The sequence below is a fragment of the Trichomycterus rosablanca genome, chromosome 3 (genome assembly GCF_030014385.1).
Source record: "Trichomycterus rosablanca isolate fTriRos1 chromosome 3, fTriRos1.hap1, whole genome shotgun sequence".
Lineage (NCBI taxonomy): Eukaryota > Metazoa > Chordata > Actinopteri > Siluriformes > Trichomycteridae > Trichomycterus > Trichomycterus rosablanca.
The window spans coordinates 8092783-8118896 of record NC_085990.1 but is presented as its reverse complement, the minus strand read 5'-3'; the positions used below and the strand labels follow the sequence as shown (position 1 = coordinate 8118896).

The 26114-nt window shown below is 40.6% G+C and overlaps 2 protein-coding genes across 2 annotated transcripts; both read right to left on the bottom strand.

The window, feature by feature from the left end:
- Nucleotides 1-2453: 2453 nt before the first annotated feature.
- leng1 (leukocyte receptor cluster (LRC) member 1) lies at nucleotides 2454-7549 on the bottom strand. The gene is made up of 5 exons (XM_062992588.1): nucleotides 7065-7549; nucleotides 6448-6624; nucleotides 5603-5788; nucleotides 4857-4969; nucleotides 2454-4240 (listed from the first exon to the last, which is right to left on the bottom strand). Exons 1-5 carry the CDS (start codon nucleotides 7194-7196, stop codon nucleotides 4027-4029), a joined length of 822 nt encoding a protein of 273 aa, XP_062848658.1. The 5' UTR covers nucleotides 7197-7549; the 3' UTR covers nucleotides 2454-4026.
- Nucleotides 7550-8670: 1121 nt separating this feature from the next.
- On the bottom strand, nucleotides 8671-26114 carry tmc4 (transmembrane channel-like 4). The gene is made up of 15 exons (XM_062991580.1): nucleotides 25912-26114; nucleotides 24489-24637; nucleotides 24209-24376; nucleotides 22469-22554; nucleotides 21539-21684; nucleotides 19944-20091; nucleotides 19699-19857; nucleotides 18310-18464; nucleotides 16079-16205; nucleotides 14527-14624; nucleotides 14032-14215; nucleotides 13211-13341; nucleotides 12633-12788; nucleotides 11767-11845; nucleotides 8671-9907 (listed from the first exon to the last, which is right to left on the bottom strand). Exons 1-15 carry the CDS (start codon nucleotides 26112-26114, stop codon nucleotides 9680-9682), a joined length of 2217 nt encoding a protein of 738 aa, XP_062847650.1. The 3' UTR covers nucleotides 8671-9679.

Below are 26114 nucleotides of genomic sequence, written 5' to 3'. Positions count from 1 at the left end.
ATTGACACAGTAAAATGCTTTGGAGAATATAAGTACATCTTATTTACTCTATAAAGAGAATAAAATGTGTTTGCTCATCAGTCTGTGATTGTGGAATTTTGTTTGTGGGTGGAACGAGTGTGTGCACACAAAAACACAAGGGCTGTCAAAATAGCACACAGTGCGCATGCGTGGCGTGGCGTATTATTTTGACCTAGTACCTAATAGACTAGAATGAGCACCTTTAATTTAATCCAGTAATGCATTTTGTGCTTCGTTTTGTCTCCTACACACCCAAATGGCTCTAATAATACAAAGTAGTATAATATAAAGGAATAAACCATAACCTTTTATGAATATAATCCTGAAATGTACCTCGTTTAGGCCCAGTAGCCTACAGATTAATGTAATAAATCAGTCACTGTATTAAAACCAAAGCTGCTAATTATGTCCAGTAAAGACAAATATTCACTCATTTACACTGACAGTGCCCTTCATGACATTATTTAACACCACAATAACACGAGAGCAGCAGATCTGTGTCCTAAATCCTATAACCCGTGTTATTTACGAGGGTCAAACCTCTTTCACCACTTGTTAAGCCCCCTGGTCCAGGACCGACCCTTCTCACCTTGTGTCTGCGGGGCTCCGTGCGCTCTGTCCGGGGTGAAGCCCGACAGGAGCCCGGCTAACAGCATCATCCAGCTCATAGCGGCGGTGGTGGAGGCATCCGAGCGGCTTTTGTTTCACCTTCCTCCGGCGATCTGCTCTTCCCCTCTCCTGCTTATTTCTCACAATAATTCCCCTTTATTTTACCTTTAAACCTTTTTTCTTTGGTGTTTCAGCTTCTGCCAGCCTGATGAACCAGATAAGAAGGACAATATCATTATCATCAGCACCATGTCCGTCTCCATCTTCATGTATCCTCCCCCATCTTATAATAAAGGGAATTAAAATAATTTCGATTAAAAAACGTCAAATGATGTGTAGAAGATCTCTGAAGATCCTTCGATCTACTACAAACTCGAATGTATTATTAATAGCTATTAAACTGTGAGATTTTAGCCGTTCTGTCTACCTTTCTCTAGGTCTGTTTTTCAAAGCTCAGACTCTACTACAAAAAAGAGCCGATTCTTTCATGTCTCGTCCTGAAAGTGAAGAATCGACTCCAATGCATGAGAGTCGGTTCCAATCAGAGAATTTGAGAGGTACATAGAATAAAAAAATGGCTTAAATGTAATAGTCATTCATTTAAACATTTTCACAGTTTTTACCTGTTCAGGGTCGCAGAGGCACCAGTGCTCATCGACAAACACTGGGCGCAAGACGGGAATGCACCCTGGACAGAGGGCCAGTTTATCACACACTTATTCTCTCTTACACAACTAGGTTTGCTTGTTTGCTTATTAGGATTTTAACATCATGTTTTACACTTTTGGTTACATTCATGACAGAACAGGTAGTTACTCATTACACAAGATTCATCAGTTCACAAGGTTACATCAAACACAGTCATGGACAATTTAGTATCTTCAATTCACCTCACTTGCATGTCTTTGGACTGTGGGAGGAAACCGGAGCACCCGGAGGAACCCCACGCAGACACGGGGAGAACATGCAAACTCCACACAGAAAGGATCCGGACCGCCCCACCTGGGGATCGAACCCAGGACCTTCTTGCTGTGAGACCAGTGCTACCCACCTAGCCACCGTGCCACCCACACAACTGGGTAATGTAAAGAAGCCAAGACATGTGGGTAAAAACTAAGAAACTGGTGGAATTTCAATATAGGAGAACATATTAAACTCAATCAAGTGGCCAATGCACTCTTTACATCACCTTATCAATACCTGGAGGATACATGAACAAGGGAAGAACATGCTAAAGCACTCACAGGCAACGACTCAAGAAAAGAATGAAACCTGTGCATAGGGTGGCACCCACACTAACCCGATAATGTAATATTTACTTTATTCTTTGTATTCTTGAAGTCTTTGCGATTTCACAAAATTATCGTTTGGATTCGAATCCCGGAATCGAGTCAGGTCATTCATAACACCTGGAATCAGAATTGGAGTCGACTCCGGCATCTTCGGAATCGAACAGTTATTCTGTGTTTTTCCGTTATTCTCTGGCTGTCTGGAGCCCTGAGCTGGCCAGCGTTCCTCTGACAAATCCGGCTGGTGTTCAGTGTCCCGTGGGGCGGGGGGAAGGGGACTGGGATCTTTTAGAGTTCAGTGCAAAATATAAATGCCCCCCACCCTCCCTTCCCGATCATAAATCACGCTCAATGAATAAGAAACGACAGAGTAATTTCCTTACTAACAACAAAAGATCCAGAGGCCAAGGAACACATGGGTCGCAGATCAGCACTTAGAAGAACAATTATCTGTGAGTTAAGTAAGATCTTCAAACGAAATGATTCGTCTGCACAAATAATAACCTGAATTTCTGAGGTTGATGTTCTCTAATCTCTAATCCAGAATTGTATTTATTAGGATTTTAACATCATGTTTTACACTTTTGTTACATTCATGACAGAAACACAAGTTTCATTGACAATTTTGTATCTCCAATTCACCTCACTTGCAAGTCTTTGGACTGTGGGAGGAAACCGGAGCACCCAGAGGAAACCCACACAGACATGGGGAGAACATGAAAACTCCACACAGAAAGAACCTGGACCACCCCACTTGGGGATCGAACCCATGACCTTCTTGCTGTGAGACAACATTGCTACCTACCGAGCCACTGTGCCACCCGAAGCAAGACAGAACATTAAAGTTTTCAAACTTTCAAAGCCTACCGTAAACTGTTGCTACAAAATTGAAAGCGTATTTGACATAATTGATGTAATTCACTTGTTAGCATCTGAAATTAATATTTTGGTCATATTGTATGTTGCTGTGTGGCACCTTCTCCACCAGCTGTGCCACACCATTATTCAGCATGGAGAGCAAAAGAAAACTTTTCTAACATGTTAATGACCATGGTTTTGAAATGTGATGTCCTCCAAGCTAACAGTCAGGTGTCCACATACTTTCGGCCATACAGTGTACCGTATGGTCTAGCATTAAAATAGACCACAAAAAAAGACACTTAATATAAACAATCTAACATTGAAAAGGTTACTAAAACAAGAATCAAAATGTGCTGCTGCATGGGAACCAAGACTTTTAAAATAGTTTTTGTTCGGTAATAATAATTATAACTGAATAAATGAAAAGTTCCAACACTTATTCAGTAAATTAAAATTACATGATATTCAAAAATAATGAGCAAATAAAAAATATAAACAATGCATCAAAACTGCACTGAAATCAATGTGTCTGGAGGAGGTGCTGCTGTCTGCCTCCACATGCCTGACCCTGGCTAGCATGACTGGTTAGGAGAGCAGAAGGCCACAGATGACTTGCAGTATATGGATAATATGACAAACGCGGTTCTGCTGCACCAATCCTGAGCCACAATCACAAATTTCTCTGGTTATTGTTGCAACGTCAGAACGTCAGAAATAGTGCTACAGTTGTTAACATCAGTCAACACTAATCTTACTGTGACCACAAAACCAGACATCCAAACACACACTCCCATATATACACACATATACCGTACACACATACACAAGATTTTGTACTTTTCAGTGGACACAAAATTCAATAGAATTTCAATGGTAAAATGAATTAAAAAAAAATAACAAGGCAATCTTTTAAGAACACACCGATACACAAGCCCAGTGGTGTAAAATCTCTGCTTTCATTAACCTGTTTTAATGTAAACCTCAGAGTAAACACATGTCAGTGTGTGTACAGTGTATGTGTTCAAAGTATAGCGTATGGTAAAGACGAGGGAAAAGTAGATGGACAGACTATATTGAAGTGAGTTCCAGTTCCTCCATAGTTCCTGCAATTTACCGAAAAAAGTCTGAGGATGTTCAGTTGTAGGTTCAGGTGTAGTTTCAGTCAGACTTTTTTCCCTCTGTAACAGTGTTTATAATACACTGTTGTAGTGAATTACAGTGGTGAGTGTGATGACTGAGTGACGGACTACAGGAAACTGTACTGATCCTTGTCTCTCCTCTGTCTCTTTCGAGCCAGTTCAGGAAAGAAAGCGCTGTTGTAAGGTCGGTCTCTATCATCGGTCTGTTTCTGGCAATCCCTCTCTCCATCCACTCCCTTCTTCTCAGCCAGCAGAGCCTGAGCACGCTTCCTCTCCTCCACCTCCCTCTGTAATCGCTCAGCCCGCAACTGTTCTATGCAACTGAAGAAAAACAAATCAGCTAGTTAATTTACTAACCTTAAACCAGTTCAGCAATGTTTTTCAGTAGTTTCATCCATCCATCCATCCTCATATACACCCAACTGTCGACAAGGTAATTATCCACTGAATTATCCATCCATCCATCCATCCATTCAACCATAAATTCATCCACCCATTTAACCATCTCTTTCATTCAGAACTTAAGCCCATTAATCATCTTTGGGATAAATTACATCCGTGTCTGGCCTCACAAAGGTCCGGTCAATGAATGGGCATGCATTTCCACAGACAGTCTGAGATCATGTGCTAAGCTTGTTTGTTTGTTTGTTTGTTTGTTTATTAGGAATAAAGCACCCGGAGGAAACCCACGTGGACACGGGGAGAACATGCAAACTCCACACAGAAAGGACCTGGACCGCCCTACCTGGGGATCGAACCCAGGACCTTCTTGCTGTGAGGCGACAGTGCTACCCACTTAGCCACCGTGCCGCCCATGTGCTAAGCATTATAGCCACAAAACAAGTGCAACTTTATTAATGCTCATGGTTTTTGTAATGAATGTCCATCAAGCTCATAGTCAAGTGTGTACGTTCTTCTACAGAAGGACAATCCTCACCTCCCTGAACTCCTCTCTCCTTTGTCTCTTCTCTCCTTCTTCTTGTGTTTTTTCTCCTTCCTGTCCTTCACTGCCAGAGCTTTCTTCATCTCTTTTAATGGATCCAGACGATCCTGTACAAAGACAAACACTCACTTGTTTACACTGGCATTAATATACAACCCTACATTCACACTAGAACGCAATATTTTTCATGGTTTGTCTACGCTGGGTGTTTATGGAGCAACTGCTGTATGTGCTGGTGGTGGTCTTGGTGGGAACTACTGAGTAACATTTACAAATAACACTTACTTAATGTAATAAGATGGCTGGCAAAATTTGCAGCAACATTAAAAAATTATTTTCAACACCTTGAAGAATCCATGCTTCAAAATACCAAGGCTGTTTTGAGATCAGCAAAGGTTCTACCCAGTATTAGTGTGGTATTCCAAATAAAGTGGCCAATAAGGGTTTATATATATAAGTGTGGAGTTTAAGGAGGAATTTTAGATTTAGTGATGCAACTGTAATCTGACTAGCAGGAGAAATGTAAACGATCCAGCCCAGATTTCTTTACATTGTTCTTCCAAAACCAGCTTTTGGGATTTATTTGCATTGACGAAATAATTTCCGCATTATTGTTTTTTGGTTTGCAGAAAATTAACTTAACATGCAAAAAAAATGTAAATGAAACATTGAGCAGCGCACCTTCATCCTGCACACATAATAAAATGAAACTGATAATTATTTTGATGAATGATTGATACCTTTAACTTGGTGTCCTTCTTGTCTCTCTCCTCCTCAGTAATACTCCTTTTTCTCTTCTCCTGTCTCTTTTTCTCCTCCTCTCTCACGCTGTCTCTTTCTCTCTCTTTGAGGTACCAGGGTGTGGCATCGGTTCCGGGCGTGGGGCCTAGATTCACCAGCAGACCAATGGCACGCTCATGTTTCTCCTGATTGAAAAGATGACAGACTCATCAGCACGGCAATACCTGGTAACATTCATTCATGTGTTTTCTCTGACCGCTTTAGTGTGGTCAAGGTCTCAGTGGGTCTGATGCCACCTGGAAATAAAACAGCAGCACACGCTGCAGAGGGCAGCAATCTATCGCTGGGTTAGAACACTTATTTACTCACATACTCACACATAGGGGTCACCCATTTAACTACTGCATGCTTTTGAGAGGTGAGAGAAAATCGAAAGTAAAGATGAGAATAAACATGGTAAACTCTGTACAGACCCTAACCAGAGGTGAGAATTGTGATGAAGTTCGGGGCTGGGCAGCAATAAGGTTTTAAGTACATGGTTTCGATCTACTTCCAGTCACTGTCAGGAGTTTAGCATGGTTTTTTCTCTCGGTTTAGTCCCAGTCCTCAGAATCATGCAAAAGGTGGACTGGCTGCTCTAAATAGCCCTAGGGCTTTGTGTGAGTAAATTAATGTGTGAGCATGCGTTGCTTCAGGTTGGCACCCTGTATTACTGCATTGTGTTCAGTGTTTCCAAGTGGAATCAAACACACCACGACCCTGACCAGAAAAAAGCAGTTAGTGGAGATAAATAAACAAATGTTTTTCTTTATTATTAATTACATAAAGTATCAGGGTTAGACACCTTCTCCTCTTTCTTCTCTCGCTCATACTCAGTGTTTCCCCTTTTCTCTGCAGAATCCTCCAGAGGAAACAGGTTCAGATGCTCTTCCGTCGCTTCACTCTTCTCTTCCTCGTCCCTTGTTTCTCCTTTCTGCTCGAGTGCCACACGGGATTTTCTCCTCAGATACTCTGTACGAGCCTTCAGGGAAAAATTACAGAAGAAACACACTGTTGAAAACACTACACAGACTTTTCACTACAGCTTTAATCTGATAATAATAATAATAATAATAATATTTATTATTATTATTACTATTATATAATATAAACAATAATGTAATGTTAATATTGTAAATAATACTATTATTAAAGCTATAAATAAAATACAATTACTACAATAAAAAATAAATATAAGTAATTACATAAATCAATAGATATAAATATTCAATTTAATTCAATTAAACATATTATACATTTTGTAAATTAAATAGTAATTTCACTTTTATTGTTTGCTTGTTTGCATTTTATTAGATGTAATTAAACATTGAATAATAAATACACATTTTATTTAGATCTGAACGATTTAAAGTTTATTAGACTAAAACAGGTGAATGCGCGCTCCCGAGTTGCTATGGTTACCTCTTGCTCTGCCCGCTCCGCGCGCCTCCGAATCTCCTGCTCCTCCTCCGCCGCGCGCGCCTCATCTCTGCGCACTCGCGCGACGTTGTCTTTATTACGGACGTGCCAGCTCTTCTTCGGTAAAATATTCATATTTATAGATCAATAATTAACAATTTATTCGAAACAGAAAATAAACAGAAAGTCTAAACGCATAAAAAAAAACCAAATACAGGAGAAATCCACCGATAAAACAATATAAATCCTCAATAAGAAAACACTGGCCGCTAGCTAATCAGCTAACTTGCTTGCTAGCTAGCCTGAACGTGTCGTTGTAAATGACGCATTCACCCACAGTTTCGTCTCTGTTTACACTGAAACGAAATAACTTTATAAACGCTTATTTACTCTAGAAAACAACAGAAATCTTCAAAATGGCTATTAATGAAGATTCAGCAAGTCTGAGCAAACTAGAGACGAGTAAGCATCTGACGTATGACAAGTCAAACGATGACGTCACCGCGTAAACACGTCAGGCGCTGTTGTGAGAAATGAGCACACGAGGGCGCTAAAGAGCAACAAAGAATTCAGCATTACAGTTTTATTATTATTTCATTATTAATGTATAAATATAATAAAAATAATAACATAACATGAAAAAATTACAACAACCAAATAATAATAACATTATTATAAATATCTAGCACTTTTAAAATGTGAAAATATTTCTTACAAAATATACTTTTATGTTGTTTTTAATAATATTTAACATTTTGTTGATTATTTTTTCTTTTTTTAGTAATTAATATTACATTTATAAATTATTTATGGTTCATGCACTGAACAATGCTATTGTAAATCTGTACAGAATATTTAAGGTTTATTAAACTAAATAGTGTAAATAATATTTATAAATAAATACATTATTTTATTTCCAGTATATTATTAATAAGCAAAAAAAAATCACAACAAATTATCAGTTTTATACAAATATATTTAAAATATATTATTATAACACTTATTATAACAGTAATAAGTGAAATCAGTGTTTATTTGTTTTAACATCGATAACTTTTTCTTATTTTTGGCTAAAGTGTAAAATAATTTTTTTGTTTGTTTGTTTATTAGGATTTTAACGTCGTTTTACACTTTTTGTTACCTCACTTGCATGTCTTTGGACTGTGGGAGGAAACTGGAGCACCCGGAGGAAACCCACGCAGACACGGGGAGAACATGCAAACTCCACACAGAAAGGACCCGGACCTTCTTTCTGTGAGGCAACAGTGCTACCCACTTAGCCACCTTGAAAATGAATTTATGTAAGATACAAAAGATCAATGCTGTTTGGTGATTTTAAAAATGAAGTATCAAGTGTTTCCTACATCTTACATAATGAAGGTGATGAACATGTCATTTTCTAATACTAATTATTTATTAATTAGCTGTTGCAGTTTCGTCACTTGAGCTTTGATTATTTGTGAAGTGAAGCAGCTCTAAAAAAGTTCTCAATGATCTGAGATTGATGTGTGCAATTTGTACAATTTGTGATTGAAAATGTAAACTGATAACGAAATGCAACACAAAAAAAATCCTCTATTATTCATCACATCTTTATCTGACACTTTATTTACACACAATTGTATAACATGTTACATAGACACTAAATTACAGCACTGAGTTTAACATGTTCTATTACAGTCCACAGTGATTAAACCATTGAAACATTCCAGTTTGCTCATGAGCTGCTGTAGAGGAACTGTTTCATTCTGTACATATAAACACAATAACAGATTTATCATAAAACTATATAGAAACTATAATATTGCACTCTGACCTACACTATTTGGCCATAAGTATGTGAACACCCACTTAAATTATTGAGCTCAGGTGTTTTAGCCACACTCGTTGTTACCAGGTGTATTAAATCGTTTCCATCAAATAAAGTATATGGTTTCAAGTTTCTGGTAGCGCTTTGGGAAAGACACTTTTCCATTCTGGGGATCTGTGATAATGCCCATGGTTTTGGGATGGGATGTCCAACAAGCTCATGATCAAAATCAGGTGTCCACATACTAAAATAGTTCTTTTTTTTTTTTTTATTGAGACCCCACACATATACAGTGGTGTGGAAAAGTATTTGCCCATTTCAGATTTCAAGTTTACTCAATCTGCAAATTGTGGCTCTCACTGTTGTTCGGTGTAGTCCTGGAGCCATATAAATGGTCTAGTTACATATTCCAGGCTGATATACTCAAACTTTTTTCCGCTCAGCTTTTCAGGAATGTTTTTAGTTCACGGCATAGTGTTCCTGTAGAACGTTTAAGGTGACTATTTGACGGTATGGTTCTGTGTTCATTTAGCAGCGTTTGCTTAATCCTCAGTTGAACTGGTTAGCTGAGTAACCAAGGGGACACTTTCTTTTCCACAAAGGTGATATGGGTGTTGGATAACCTTGTACATTAAATAAATAAATTGATATTTTAAAGAGTGTGTCTTGTTCTCTTTGTATAGTTGCAAGTTTTGTGTTGAGTATTGTGTTCTGTGTGCCCATGTTTTGTATTGGGGATGGTTTTTGGACCAAGGTGTTGAACTGGGGGAAGCTCACCAAAAAATAGTTTAAAGTCCCACTGACTGATTTAATAAGCTCCATAATTCTGAAATTCCTCTGAGTAGAAAGCTCTGGTTGGTTTGGTTTGTTCTTCATCTGGTTCAAATGCAGGATTGTAATGTTCTTCCCAGTTTGGTTCGGTGTCTCTCGGTCTCCGTCTCTCTCTCACTGGGGACAGATGTTCTCGCTCGTTTTCACAGACCTCTGCACTCGCTTCTTTAATCTGTCTAACCAGGAACTGTTTATCTCGTCCTTCCTGTAAAAACCCACAGTGATAATCAGTATGAGTTACATCATCATGCAGCATGGATGGAGGACCAGCTGCAGCAGAATAATGTGAATGGAGTCTGGAGGGGCCTAAGAACAATTTCGGGACTTAAGGAATCCAACAGACAGTCTGTAGGAGACTTACAGTGGGCAAACGACCTCAACACATTCTTTAACAGACTTGATCAGGCTAATGCCTACCCCTGGGCTATTAACACCCAACTCTCAACTCCTTTGTTCATCTTCACTGCAACCTTCACCCACCACAGTTCGATGCTTCACACCTCCACCTTCAGCACCCAGCACCCAAGCCTGCTCTTCTCTATCGTTCACCAGTGATCAAGTGAGGAGGGAACTGAGGAAGATGAAGGTGAGGAAGGCTGCTGGCCCTGACGGCATCCACCCGGGCTTCTGAGACACTGTGCAGACCAGCTGTGTGGGACAGTCCAGGTCATCTTAACCTAAGCCTGAAACAGGAGCGAGTTCCAGTCCTCTGAAAGACATCATGTTTAGTGCCCATACCCAAGACTGCACATCCCATTGATTTAAATGGATATACACCAGTGGCACTGACCTCCCATCTGATGAAGGCCATGGAGAGACTTGTTCTGGACTATCTCCGCCCACTGGTTAAACCAGTGATGGATCCGTTACAGTTTGCCTACCAGCCAGGCATTGGGGTGGATGATGCAATCATCTACCTTCTTCAAAGATCCCTCTCTCATCTTGACAGGGCAGGAAGCACTGTGAGGATCATGTTCTTCAATCTTTCTAGTGCATTCAACACCATCAGGCCCACTATACTGAGGAACAAGTTGGAGATTGCAGGGGTGGATCATCAACTCGCCACATGGACAATGGACTACTTAACAAACAGACCAAAGTTTGTGTGGCTTAAGGGACTGTGTTTCGGACACAATCCTCTGCAGCACTGGGGCTCCACAGGGGACAGTCCTGGCCCCATTCCTCTTCACCCTCTACACCGCGGACTTCACCTACAATACAGCAACCTGTCACCTTCAGAAGTTCTCCAATGACTCGGCTGTTGTTGGCTACATCCTGGATGGAGACGACAGTGAGTATAGGGAACTTACCAAGAACTTTGTAGACTGGTGTGGACAGAATTACCTCGAGATCATCACCAGCAAGACAAAAGAGCTGGTGGTGGACTTTCGAAGGTCAAAACCACATCCATTGAAGCCGGTGAGCATCCAGGGACGGAATATCGAGATTGTTAACTCCTATAGGTACCTGGGTGTTCACCTTAACAATAAACTGGACTGGTCGGACAATACACAGGCCTTGTACAAGAAGGGCCAAAGCAGACTGTATTTGTTGAGGACGCTCCGGTCTTTTGGAATACAGGGGGACCTTCTCAACTCTTTTATGATTCGGTGGTGGCATCAGCCATTTTCTATGGAGTTATCTGCTGGGAGTTCTGTCCTGGGATGCACCCTGGACTTGGTGGAAGCAGTGGGGGAGAGAAGGATGATGGCCAAGCTGTCATCCTTAATGGAGAACACTGATCACCCACTGCATGAGACTGTGGCAGCACTGGGCAGCTCCTTTAGCGACAGGCTTCTTCACCCGCGTTGCTCAAAGGACCTTTGTGGTTGAAATATGCTAATGCAAGCAAATGAATAATATTTGTGTAGCTTGAAGTCATGCTAATTGCACAATCCCCCATCTGATCAAAGACACTCCTTCTACACCTTCATGTCCAATCTGCGACCACTTGGGTTCCCACACAAAGCCATATCGTGTATGAAGAGCCACACTAAGTTCCACGCTAAATCTTAGAAATACTGATGTGATGAGGTGCATTGTGGGATTGAGGTTCATACTCACCAGTCTGTGTTGCTTCTTCAGCAGATCCACAGTTTTACCATAAACTGAGGCCAAAGCTGCTACATAACACAACAACACACTGCAAACAACACACATAAACATTCAAATCAGCACCACACCACAACAACCACACAGTCATCTATGTAAACTAGGGCCAAAAGTATATAGACACAGCATTAACAGCATGGTAGTGTCATATTTACATACACTTGTAAGGGATGTGCATGTCATGTACAGTAGGTCACTGGATTTAAACAAAATTTTTTCTATGCCTTAATGATTGAAACACAAACTTCTTTATTTAAACAACTCTTCCATATTCAAGTTCTTATGAAGGAGCTTATGAAGGATTTTCTGAAAATTCGCTGGGTCGGAACTCTCGGTTTCTGATCCCTCAACTTCACATAATTGGTTGAGTTCAACCATTTTTGGCACAGAATTGACATTTCACTAGAGTCCAAATATTTAAGGTTGTGGTCAGGACTTGTGAAGGCAATTTAGTAACTTTATAGTTGAGCCTAATTAATTTATCCCAAAACCAGTTCTGATGTCTGTTTTGGGTCGCTGTGCTGCTGGAAAATCAGACAAAGCAATTTTCTTTCCAACCTTGACAAAGAGACCAACGATTCCACGATTACAAATCAAAACTTTTGTATGTAAAAAATGTTGCTGTCTGCACAATTTGATCCAGACAATTGTCAAAATCCCATAATAAACTTTTAACAGAATTTCACAGACTAGTGCAAAAAACAATTACAATCCCAGAAATGCCATGAACTGCATGTTATTTCCAAGTGTATGTAAAATATTGGCTTCTGTAAATGTAAATTAAAGAGTGAATATTAAGTTGTAGTGATGTTTCTCACCAGGAGCAGATGAACAGAGGAATGGAGAAGGCCTGAGAGCCCACGTAGAAGAGAAATTCCGTGGTGGTGTTAGTTAAAGGATAGATAGAATCAGGAACGATGCTCCACATTGATGAGGAGAAACGGAACGGACCACAACCATAGGATGGATGAATACTGCACAGAATATAATGATGATGATAATAAATATTTATAGGGACACATTAGATTGGAATTTAATCTAATCTACCAAGAATCAAAATCAGGACATTTTAACAAGACGACAAGTTGATTTCCTCCAGATCATAATGAGAGGGGCTGACTCATAATCAACATTCCAATTCATCACAAAAGTAGGGTTAAAGTCAGAGATTTGTTCAGGTCACTGGAGTTGCTCTATGCCAAACTTGATCAATTATGTCTTTATGGACCTTGCTAGTTGTTAGCAATTATGCATTCATTAATTTTTTGCATTGGTGTGGCAAAAATGTAAACTTAACAATACAAAGAGTTGTCCACATGCTTTTGGCCATGTTATCTTATCAAAAGTACAATGATTTATGTATTTAAGTAAAGTTTTGCGTGAGTGGTTCTCTTACTTGGCCACACTGTAAATGAGCACCACACTGGAGAGAATCCAGCCAAACAAAAGAACCAGGAAAAAGAAGAAGTTGGAGGTGGTGGAACGAAACGTTTTTAGAGCTGGACGACAGTTCTGGAACAGAGTGACCTGAAGAACAATATGAAATTCAGTCAAATGCAGAGAAACAGACTGTTCTATACTATACATTATTATTTCTTTTCATTTTCATCAACCGCTTTATCCTGGTCGGGGTTGCAGCAGGTCTGGTGACACGGGAAACACTGGGCACAAGTCAGAAATACCCTGGACACAGTGCCCCCTCCAAAAATAGCCAATCATGTCTGTGTTGACTGATCGACCCATAGCACTAATGAGATTTAAACTTACATCTCAGTGGTAGTGGGCCAGTGTAAAACTGCTGCATCACCTAAATGCCCTGTAATATACATATTTATACAGGAGTGTTTCGCTAGGGCATCACCCCACCCAAACATTATATTTTTGGAAGTAAATACTGTTGTAATGAGCCTGGGACAGCTTGTACACAGCCCTGAAGAGGCAAGCTTACCTGCATGAGCCAATAAATTACCCAGTTATCTATTCAGATCAGCCAATTATCAGAGTAGAAATTATGCACTTGGGGTGGCTAGAGAACTAGGCTTGGAGCAGCTGAGTCATGATGCTGGCCTTCCTGTGAAAGTGAAGGCTGTTAGAACATTTCCACAGAATGGGATGTCCAACAAGCTTATGGCCGGGATGTCCAACAAGCTTATGGCCAGGTGTCCACATACTTTTGGCCATATAGTAAATGACTTGATTGATTACTCTGATTCAGACCTTTTTGCAGTAGAAGATGATGATGAATTTGATGGTATTGATGAAGGGCAGGATGGGACAGAACAGGGCACCACTCCAAACTACAGTCTGACTGTACACCAGCGCCAGCACATTGGATGCCACCACAAACTCCTGACGACCCACCAGCTGAACCAGCTTACACGAACAGTGGTCCACCACTAACCTGTAACACACACACACACACACACACACACACACACACACCGATATGCAGTGGTGTTAAAAAATAATCACTCTTCCTGATTGCATTTGACATGCAGTGGTAAATGTACCCAGGAGTGGCTGACTTGCTAATATTTCTCCAAGGGCTCAGTGACTCATCCTGGAATCCACAAACAATCATATATAGGTATGAACACTGACACTCTGCTTAGTACGTTTGGTCTTCTATACATCACAAAGAATGAGTTTTGCTGTTTTTAACTAATAAAACAGGTAGTGTGGACACTCCGACAAAGCCATAGATATACAGACCTGCGTGGAAACTCCACAAGGATCATCACAGCAATGGTAATCAGAAAGTCGAACAGAGTGAGTTTGTACATTTCCTGTCCAACACGTGTTTCCCAGCACTGTAAATGTTACAACACAGTGTTACAACACAACGATATGTGCAAGTATATCTATATACAGTATACACACACACACATATATATTTACACACACACATATACATACATACAGTTTATGTATATCTATATATAGTATATCTATATTTGTTCCCCCATATTGTGTCTAGATATTAATAGTATTTGTAGTTACCTGATACTGTGTTTGGTTGTATATGTTGTATGTAGTTACCTGATACTGTGTTTAGTTGTATGTGTTGTGTGTAGCTGCATGTTGTGTGTAGTTGTATATGTTGTGTGTAGTTGTGTGTAGTTGTATATGTTGTGTGTAGTTACCTGATATTGTGTTTAGTTGTATGTGTTGTGTGTAGCTGCATGTTGTGTGTAGTTGTATATGTTGTGTGTAGTTACCTGATATTGTGTGTAGTTGTATATGTTGTGTGTAGTTGTATATGTTGTGTGTAGTTACCTGATATTGTGTTTAGTTGTATGTGTTGTGTGTAGTTGTATATGTTGTGTGTAGTTACCTGATATTGTGTGTAGTTGTATATGTTGTGTGTAGTTGTGTATGTTGTGTGTATTTACCTCATATTGTGTTTAGTTGTATATGTTGTGTGTAGTTGTATATGTTGTGTGTAGTTACATGATATTGTGTGTAGTTGTATATGTTGTGTGTAGTTGTGTGTAGTTGTATATGTTGAGTGTAGTTACCTAATATTGTGTTTAGTTGTATATATTGTGTGTAGTTGTATATGTTGTGTGTAGTTACCTATTATTGTGTGTAGTTGTATATGTTGTGTGTAGTTACCTGATATTGTGTGTAGTTGTATATGTGGTTTGTAGTTGTGTGTAGTTGTATTTGTGGTTTGTAGTTGTGTGTAGTTGTATATGTGGTTTGTAGTTACCTGATATTGTGTGTAGTTGTATATGTTGTGTGTAGTTGTATATGTTGTGTAGTTACCTGATATTGTGTGTAGTTGTATATGTTGTGTGTAGTTGCATGATATTGTGTGTAGTTGTACTGTATATGTTGTGTGTAATTGTATGTAGTTGTATATGTTGTGTGTAGTTACCTGATATTGTGTTTAGTTGTATATATTGTGTGTAGTTGTGTGTTGTTGTGTGTAGTTACCTGATATTTTGTGTAGTTGTATATGTTGTGTAGTTACCTGATATTGTGTGTAGTTGTATATGTTGTGTGTAGTTACCTGATATTGTGTTTAGTTGTATATATTGTGTGTAGTTGTATATGTTGTGTAGTTACCTGATATTGTGTGTAGTTGTATATGTTGTGTGTAGTTACCTGATATTGTGTTTAGTTGTATATATTGTGTGTAGTTGTATATGTTGTGTAGTTACCTGATATTGTGTGTAGTTGTATATGTTGTGTGTAGTTACCTGATATTGTGTTTAGTTGTATATATTGTGTGTAGTTGTGTGTTGTTGTGTGTAGTTACCTGATATTTTGTGTAGTTGTAGCTGCAGGTTGAACAGTCGTGTGTGTTTGTGTTTCCGTTACATGTGATTTGTTTCCACAGAGTGTACAGCAGTACAGCTAAACTCACTAGCCGCAGGAACACCGCACTGGAACCAGTACCAGAACATAATTATATAATACAGTTATTCAAAAGAAACATGCAAACACTGCTAATAATAAATTCTAACTTGTATTGTGATGTTTTATAGGTACATTGTAATGGTAATGACTGACATTCAGAAGGTTTAAGAGAAAACGTATCCTGAATTCTGTTTTGATTTGTTTGTAGATCAGATTTTGTCTCTATGGTTATAATGAGCTGAGACATGAATGTCCGATCTGGCTCACAAAGAACCACCGTGTCAGCAGATTTTTCATAGCAACCAAGTAGGAGCTACAAGTAATACAACTGATCAGATGTTTGAAGACTAAGTCCAGAGTTTGGAGAAGGTGTAATTTAGTTTTGTTTCACATGTGGGTGAAAACAAACACTTATTAGAAAGAAACAAAAAGTTGGATTGTGTACACTGATCTATAGCTCCTAAAGGCGTCGTTCAAACTGCACATTACTTTACTGAACATTGTGTATAATTACTGCAACTGGAGTAGTTTAGTTACACAATAAGTAGCAAACAGGATACAGGAAATTGCATTTGAACAGTTTGCCACTGTGCTTCCCTGAGCAGCAATCACTGGCTGCGTTATGATTGCAATTTTTCCGCTTGCTGCGGTGCTCAAAGTTCATCTGATTAAACTTTGACCCATTTTGCCTCTGACCTTTTCAAAGGGCCTTTAATGAGACAAACTGTTTGATAACCCAACGTAAACAATGGCACAACCAGCGCAAAAGCGGTTTTGCCACTTTTTATGTAAATGTGCCCTAAGGGCGGATTCAGATAAGAGTACTCCAGTCTGCTCACCGTGAGCCTCTGTGTCAATTGCCGCTTTGTTCAGTGCTTGGTGCAAAACACTTCTCATTTGAATGCACCCCAATGCCAAGTTCACACTACACGACTTTCCAAGTCGTCAGGTCGCTGTACAGTTCACACTACACAACTGGATCTCTTGTAATCGGGAGTCTTTCTGGAGTCTTTTTGGATTGTTCTATAGTGAGTGTATTTCACACTACACGACTGATCGGTGATAGGGGGTTTCACACTACACCATCTATTACCAACTGGAATCGCAGGCGAGCTACTCTGGTAGCGTTTTGTCACAAAACAAATGCGAGAAGTGATGAAAGGTTTAATGATACAATGTCCAAAATTGCACGTCAACAAGTAGCGAGCGATCAAAGTTTGTGCTCTGATGTGCAGCATAAAAACATAGAGGAAAAATAAATGAATCTAAGTGGATTTTGCTTGGATTGTTCTATAGTGAGTTGGAGGTTAATACATATTTTTTGCAATTCAGAGTTGATGTATTGTGGAGAACAATAAGGTCCGAAATACTGTAAAACTTGTGCTTGTGCCGGTGTATTCTGATATAAACTATTTTAAGCCCCTGTACCACCTTTTACACACCTCCCCTGACACCGTATCTTGTGTTCTCATTGGCTGTTTGACACAGCACTCACTGCCAGTCGGCCAACTCAGAGCAGATATCTGACATGCTAAAAATCTCGATTCGGTCAGATCGAGTTGTTGAGTAGTTCACACATAACGATCGAGAGCCGAGTTTCAATCGCTGAGCAAACGCCAAGTTGCTCCCGAGCCGGCAAATCTAGCGCTGACCAGTCGCCGAGCGAAAATTAGGGCAAAAGTCGTGTAGTGTGAACTAGGCATAAGAATCAGCAGATGAGATATGAGTGAAAAGTGACATGGTTTCTCACAGTCAGAACAATGTGGTTAAAATTAAAATGCTCTTTTTAGGTGGAATGTACTGTAGTACACCTTTGGACAGGACAAAAAAAAGTGAAGAACACTGAATTGGAGCCAAACGCTCTGCTAGCCATCAGGAAGAGCAGCCCAACACTTCCAATAAAATGGTATGTTTATTTCTAAACATTTATTGTGGTGTGGATGAAACTCATCTGATGCTGGGGTGGGGCTGCTAGATTTTAGCACCATTCAAACTAAAAAAAAAATCATCAACCTTCCCCAGATCTCAAATAGAATGGTGACAGGCTACCAAGACAACTGTGAACAAGTTTGGAGAAGTAATGCTAGCTTACTACTAGTGTTGTTGCTTGTGTAATGAGAAGGAATGTACCGAAGCAGGGCGAGGATCACAGTGGTACTGGGTGAATATTTCTCCAGCAAAGCGATCTGATCACACAGGAACGGAACCACGAAATTAATAGCGGTGATAACGATGGAGGGCAGATACTCCAGCAGCAATCCCACAATGCCCGTCCGCTGCTCTGACTAAAAAAGAGAGCAAGGTTTACTGATTACATCTCAACATTTTTGCTTGCGTTTTGTTCCTGCTTAAAACCATTTTGCTGTCCATGTGTACTGGGGTGCCACGGTGGCTAAGTGGGTAGCACTGTCGCCTCACAGCAAGAAGGTCCTGGGTCAATCCCCAGGTGGGGGGGTCTGGGTTCTTTTGTGTGAAGTTTGCATGTTCTCCCCGTGTCTGTGTGGGTTTCCTCCGGGTGCTCCGGTTTCCTTCCACAGTCTAAAGACATGCAAGTGAGGTGAATTGGAGATACTAAATTGTCCATGACTGTGTTCGATATAACCTTGTGTGAACTGATGAATCTCGTGTAATGAGTAACTACCGTTCCTGTCGTGAATGTAACCAAAGTGTGTAAAACATGATGTTACAATCCTAATAAAACATACAAAACAACAAAACAAACTGTCCATGTGTACTAAGAATACCTAAAATAGCCTCAAATGTTCACAAGCTCCTCTAAATGTTGAGGAGGTGTCAACTGGTGACTAAAAATGATACAACATTTTATTAGCCAAAGAGTTCTGGGCATTTTAATATCCTGTCCGTTCTGCCCTGACCACTGGCCCTGAGTAAAGGACTCTTAGATGGGTGAGTATCTGTCCTAATGTTTCGACTTGGACCATTGTTTATCTGGTATAGAACCTGCTTTAATAAATGAGACATTTCCTTTTTTTCAATATATATTATATATATATATATATATATATTCTTTTTGCATTTACTCCCCTTTTCTCCCTTTTTAGTGTGTCCAATTGCTCGATTGCGTCACGCTTCCTCTCCACCAATGCCGATCCCTGCTTTAATTGAGGAGAACAAAGCTAACCCATGCCCCCTCCGACACGTGGGCAGCATGCCGTATGCATCTTATCACCTACACTTTGACGAGTGCAGTGCAGCTCAGCGTTGTGTACGGAGAGACACACCCGGAGAGCACTCTTTCTCATCTCTGTGCAGGCGCCATCAATCAGCCAGCAGTCGTAATTGCACCAGTCATGAGAGAGAGAGACCCCATCCGGCTTAGTCCCGCCCATATCTGAACAACAGGCCAATCGCTGTTCATGTGGCCGCTCAGCCTTAGCCGGCAGGCAGAGCTGAGATTCGATACAATGTATTCGAGATCCCAGCTCTGGTTCCAGCGTGTGTTTTTACCGCTGCGCCACCTGAGCGGCCAATAAGACATTTACTGTGAAATACTTTTACCTGGCTGTACTGGGTTGCAGCGGCGATTCCAAAGAACGCTCCCACGATCAGCGCCAGAACTACGAGACTGAGGAAAACTCGGAGAGAATAAAGAGCTAAAGCCTGAGAAAGAGTCAGAGAGGCGTTTTTTTGTTTAATCCTCTCCTCCTCCAGATCCACCTGACACAGACAGAAACAGAATAGAATAAATGTATAGAATTTATAGACCGCTGGGCATGATGCAATTCATATTTCCCTCTGCTCACCTGTAGTTGGTATCGCAGGTTGTTCTGTTTCATCTTGATGGCTCGATCTCCCTCGATGCCGTGATCCCATCCCGTAAAAATCAGAGCACTGTACCCTCCAAATCTACCTTTGTCCATCCCTATGACGACCCGCGCCAGGCCTCCCATCCTGCCAACCAAAGACATTCAGTCAAGTTTTCATAACCATTAATTAATTATATATTTTTATTTATATAATGGACATCAATCTATGATTTGAATAAATAATTGATGAGATGTTTCATTTGGTTGTAAGTGATTCAGCAGTCAGAACATTGTGGCATCTGCCAGTGAAGCATTGGGATTACACGTTCATTATGAAATGTTCAAACCATGAAATTTTAATGATCAATCAAGAAATATTTGCCCACATAATCAGCATTAATTTAATCACTTTATATTTTATTTTCATTTTTATTAAAGGCTTTATCCAGGTAGTCGTAGTGGGTCTGGTTTCACCGGGAAACACTGTCTAAACAGGAGGAATACCATGGAGAGAAAACCAATCCCTCACAGAATTTTGGCCATGGCCCTCATACATAGCAAATCATGTTTGTGTAGACACCCAGCCGGTCGATAGCACAGTTGAGATTTGAATCTTGATCTAAGTGATGGTGGGCTACTGTAACAGACCGATAGATAGGCAGACTTTCTAGGGTGTGTTACTGCATTGATTCCAGGGAAAGCAGCTCACTGTGGCCCTGACCAAGACAAAGCAGTTGATAAAAATGACAACATTAAAATAAAATGAATAAAGTGTTCCAGGTGTTTGCTCTGGTATTTTAAGCAGTGGCGGCTCCTGCCAAATCTCTCAGGGGGGCAATTGTTGCGATGATGGCCAAGGTGACCCGTGCAATGGGTAAATTAAAGCTTAAACAATTAACATCTTAAGTCATCTGTCAGTTTACCCTCACAAATAACTTTGAACATGGAGAGGGTCCAGCTTTACCATTAATCATAAAATAAAATTAATCATTGAAAGTAAAGCCTTCACCCTAACAATTTAATTCAGTCTTCATAAGATAGCATTTTATTTTAGGTGCAACAGATCCTGAGGTAATAGTAGTCATGTTGACGAGGTCGCTAGCTGCTCCAATTATCGCTACACCAGGTTACGTGTGACGCAAGCACGTAAGTGTGAGCCCTTCCAGAACCTATACAGATTGTATTGCAGTGCCTACAGTTCGAAAAAAAAGTTCCTTAACATGAGAGTCTATCAGAGCAATCCGGGTGATTTTCAGTCAGACTGAAATCACCCAAAAGGGGCGGTACTGTACAGAACACAACTCGACGCTGATTGGACTACGATATTCGGAGGCAAGACAGACTGTCCAGAACAGTCACAGCTAGTTTAACACTGGTTGAACGTGATAGAAAAATTTCTTCCCTTTCGCCCTTTGATCGCCCTAAGGAACAATTGATTTTATGATTTTAAGTGGTTTTTAGAATGTTGCTAGATGGATGCCATGGTGTTATTATTATGGCCCTAACCAGGATAAAGCAGTAAAAAGGCATGAAAATGATTATGAAATTATTATATATTATTATCACAATTATTTGATATAAATTTTACTGACCGAACTATGATGCAGACGAGGCAGAACAAGAAGTAGAAGGCAGCAGTGAGCAAGTAGGCCAGTGGGATGTTGTAGGAGAACCCAACACTCATGATCTCTGTGTTATTATAAAACCCATAAAACAGGTACGAGTACTCCATAAAACCCTGAGAAACGGGAACAGGGACATTAAATATAATGCACCATCACCAAGCACCTTCCTCTAACCATTCTGAAGGCTGCAGCAGGGAGTGATTTATCTACAGGAACACACTCGACCTTGGAAGCTTAATATCTAATATCTTTTACACAAGAACTTTGATCTTTTTCCTCTTCCACCAAATTTCGATTTATTTACTTTGGACTTTTCACTCTTGTGACCTCTGCCTACAGGGCGTGGAGGGTTACAGGCTTGCACCCATTCTCTGGAAAGTGTGAAGCTGTCACTTGCATCTTTCCACAATCTGGGGTGATGGTGCCTTATATAGAGTCTCAGAATGTACAGTGAACCACACTATTCTCTCTGTAGTCTTCCAGTGCTCAAGCCGGTACCTTGACCAGACACTAGGAGTGACTGTTGCAGCAGCAAGAAGGTAAAGTCCCATACGGCTTCCCTTCTCTCAGACACTGGTGCTCAGTAGTCTATTGTGCTAACTTACAAATACTGAGACCCAGGTTCAAGTGTCAGTGGTGCCACTGGCCTGGTTGGGTGCTCTACAGACACAATTGGGTGCATCTGAAAGAGGTGGGATACCACCTTATTGTCTGTGCAACAGTGACTCCTGTACTCTAATCAAAGCACCTGCATGAGTAGTGGAACAATACTAGAAGCTCTGAGTGTAGCTAGTCAAAAGTAGAGCCCGATAGCTTCAGACGTGTCAGCTGGAGCATGTGCTAACATTTGGTCCTTTTTGCCAGCTGAGTCAGGTTTGAGTATGCTTTGTTTCTTACCGTTCCTGACAGCAGATCCAGGAAGTAGGTGAAATAAATGGTGAGAGGTTCAGGATAAGGGTCGTATTGAACACACACCTCCACACCTGCAGCAGAAGAAAATAAATGTTATGTGTAACCTTCTCAACTTATATATTTACTTATTTATGTCCCAACTTTTTCCCTCTGTGTGGCCTAGTTTGGCCAGCAGTTGGGGGCACTGAAGCACAGCAGCATGTTGATCTTTCACTGTCTCTAAGTTGACAATCACCTGTGCTTTCTTTCTCTTCTTATCTCTCTTGATTAACAGGCACCAGCGTATGGTGCGTTAAGTCGCTTCAGATGGAAGGTTTCCTATATCATGGCTCCTGTCGTATTTGCCAGCTCTTTTGTCGGCACACTTGTTGTTTTTTGAGGTTATGGTGCTTGCTCCAGTCAAGTCTGGCACCCAGTCTGGGTTGCCAGAATTTTTTTTTCTCTGGGAACTTGCCCCAGTGTCTCAGTATGTTGGGCCTCATGAGGGAACCAAACTGGGAGTCTCTTTTCTGGAACTGAATACACCCTTGAATCCACTGGTATACACAGTTCCACACAGTATTGGTTCTTGAGGTTTGGACAGTTCCCTGTCTGTTCTGTTTTCAAGAGCTGGTCTTGTCATATCATGACATCCAGTTCCCATTTCTGCACTATCCCTTTTCTATCCACTTTCTCTTCTGTGGGTTTCAGATCTTTTTATGTCTTTCCTGATAGTTTGTTTGTATTCATTTGGCTGCTTATTCCTTTGCAGTTGCCCCCCTTTTTGTTAGTGAGTTTTTAGTCCCAGTATTGTTCTACCTGCAAATGGGTTCTATTTCCCTTCTCACAGGTGTGTGGGGATCCGCCTCAAGCTCTCTGTAACGAGGCATGTTCCAGCCCTGTTACAGAATTAATTGATCTGATTTTGCACCACACACTGTATGATGTTGTAAACACTGTTACCATGGTGATCTTTGGACCAGATATCTTGACGGAAGTAATGGCCATTGATCATTAACGTTAAACAGCTGATTATGAACAGCTTAGTACTGATAACACTGTTATAAATATATCATGTAAATGTAACAATGTACACACTACACAGGAGGAAGAACAGTACACATCACGGTGTGAGGTGCACTCACAGCTGGTGTGAAAATGTGATTGCCCCACCCTCTTTTGAATGATCAAACATGATATACAAAGGCAGATGTAGCTCATTGCCTAGAGATCTGGTCTACCATCAGAAGCTTTAGGGTTTGAATCCAGGCTTTGACACTCAACCATTATTGGTCTCTAGGTACGCTGTGGGCCTGTTACCCTGGAATCACTAGCTATAATGCAGTAACACCCAAGAGAAGGACACCAATTCGTCACTGGGCCGTACCCAACATAGCCAATCATGTCTGTATGAAGACACCCAACTGTGCCAATAGCAGAAATACTAGCAGATACCTGATGATTCAAACCCTGGATCCAGCATAAGTTACCACAATGCACCGTTATAACAACAACAACAATAGCAATAATAATAACAACAGTTCTTACTTCATAGTACATTGTCCACATTAAGTTTCATAATTTTTAGACAAAGGGCAGTGAAGGGGGTAGAATTTATCTCCTAATATCAGATTCTCCTACAGAGTCTGATTAAACTCCATGCTGAACAACAAATGCATTATTGTAACTTAGCAACCATTTTTTTTTTACATGTAACTGATCTGTATATCAAACCTGGGTTTGTACCTGAGAGGTTGATGGAGGGAAGGAGAGATTCATTTCTGGACATGTCTGAGTGAAACACAATGCTCGGGATGATAACGAACCCCGCCATCAGCAGGAAGGACAGGAAATTAAGAATGACCAGGAACCTCAGGAACAGAAAGTAGGACTGAACACCTCCTCCAAAATGTCCTGCTCAGAAACAACACAGATATAACAGACAAGTCGTGTTCATTACTGTCACCTGAATAATGTTACTATAAAACTCAGCCTTTGCTCAGATCACTGACATTCTTTTATTTACCTCCAATCTTCTGCACTGGTCTCCTCCAGAGCTGCACTTTAGATAAAACCTCCCCAGCATTTTTACCAAAACGCTGAATCAGTTTAGACTGATGAAAACGCCAAGACCCCCAACGAGACACAACAGGTATCTTCATCTGCTGTACCTGCCTAAGAGAGAAATAGAAAAAATGAGTCAGAGTAGATGATAAAAAGAATGGCATCATGACTGTAGCCCTGTGCGCAAAGACATAGTTTAATGAGTTTGGTGTGAAGTCCTGATCTCAACCCCAATAAATATCTTTGGGATTAATTTAAATATATATATATTTTGAATTTTCTATTTTTCCCACTTTTCCCCCCAATTTTTCTCCCCTAATCTAGTCATGTCCAATTACCCTGATTGTGTCCTCTATACTGATTCAACCCTTCACCGCTGACTGAGGACGCCTCTGACTGAGATACGCCCCCTCCGGCACGTACAGTCAGTACAGATTGCATTTTTTACCTGCGCGAGTCGAGTTCATACACTGACGGGCACTGTGTACAAAGGGCCACACCCCCATCAGCATCATTCCTCAGCCCTGTGCTGGCGCCATCAGTCAGCCAGCAGGGGCCACTGTTGCACCGGTTATGAGGACCTATGATCCGACTTATTACCCCTATGAACAACAGCCAATCGTTGTTCATGCAGCCGCCCAGCCCAGTCGGAAAGGCAGAGCTGAGATTCGATATGATGTATTTGAAACCCCAACTCTGGTGTGCTAGAGTACTTTTTCACCGCTGCGCCACAGACTTCTCACAGACACGCTCCAAACTCTTATGGAAGGTGAAGGCTGTTGGATCTGCAAGGGGAAAGTAGGGGTCAACACCGTATTAATGTTTATGGTTTGGGAATGGGATGTCCAACAGGCTTATAGTCACGTGTTGACATTCTTTTGGCCATGAAAAGATGTGTTATGGATGCAAGGCAGGTGCCAAATATTGCTGGTCATCACACATTCAGCAATTTAGAGTAGCCAATCGACATTCTACATGTTTAGCGGGAAGAAACCAAAATACATAGAGGAAAAACACTTAGTCATGGGAAAAACATGTCAAACTACTCACAATATAATAACACAATGATGGAGCTAGAATGTTTGCTAAAAAGTTACAGATCTATAATTGATCTATGCCTTTGGTCACCGTCTGTGAGGGATTAGGTATGTCCTCCCTGTATTTGCATAGGTCTGCTCAAGGTACCTTTTAAATGCAGAAGATTGATGGACTGGTTCAAAATGCAGACGTGTGTGTGTGTGTGTTGCCCTGTGATTAATTGGTGTCCCATCCAATGCCCATTACTGCTTTGTGCCAATTGTTTCTGAGCGGTGCTGCACCCACTGTGACTCTGACCATGATAAATAAAGAATAGAAAATTGAATGTTATTGTTTGTGTGCTGTACCATATTGCTCTTTTCAGTCCCATTGGAAGCGGCAGCTCTTTTAAATTCCGTGTTTTATATGGTTCTTCATCACCTTCGTCTTCAGGACGTGGGTTCCAATCAAATTGTGCTGTGTGCTCGTTCACATCACTGGGGGGAACTGTGTAAGCCATAGTGCTGTAGTGACCTCCATCAGAACCTGTAGGAGAAAGCAGAGCTTCCAT

What these genes read in the sequence shown, in the direction of transcription:
- tmc4 (XM_062991580.1), bottom strand. Translation starts at nt 26,114, where the DNA reads ATGGAAGCTCTGCTTTCTCCTACAGGTTCTGATGGAGGTCACTACAGC. An exon ending in TGGATCTGCTGTCAGGAACG is followed by an intron (nt 21,685 to 22,468) that starts GTAAGAAACAAA and finishes CCCGTTTCTCAG; the next exon opens with GGTTTTATGGAGTACTCGTA. An exon ending in CTTGTGGAGTTTCCACGCAG is followed by an intron (nt 14,216 to 14,526) that starts GTCTGTATATCT and finishes TGTGTGTTACAG; the next exon opens with GTTAGTGGTGGACCACTGTT.
- leng1 (XM_062992588.1), bottom strand. Translation starts at nt 7,196, where the DNA reads ATGAATATTTTACCGAAGAAGAGCTGGCACGTCCGTAATAAAGACAAC. An exon ending in AGAAGGACACCAAGTTAAAG is followed by an intron (nt 4,970 to 5,602) that starts GTATCAATCATT and finishes GTCTTTGTACAG; the next exon opens with GATCGTCTGGATCCATTAAA. An exon ending in GGAGAGAGGAGTTCAGGGAG is followed by an intron (nt 4,241 to 4,856) that starts GTGAGGATTGTC and finishes GTTTTTCTTCAG; the next exon opens with TTGCATAGAACAGTTGCGGG.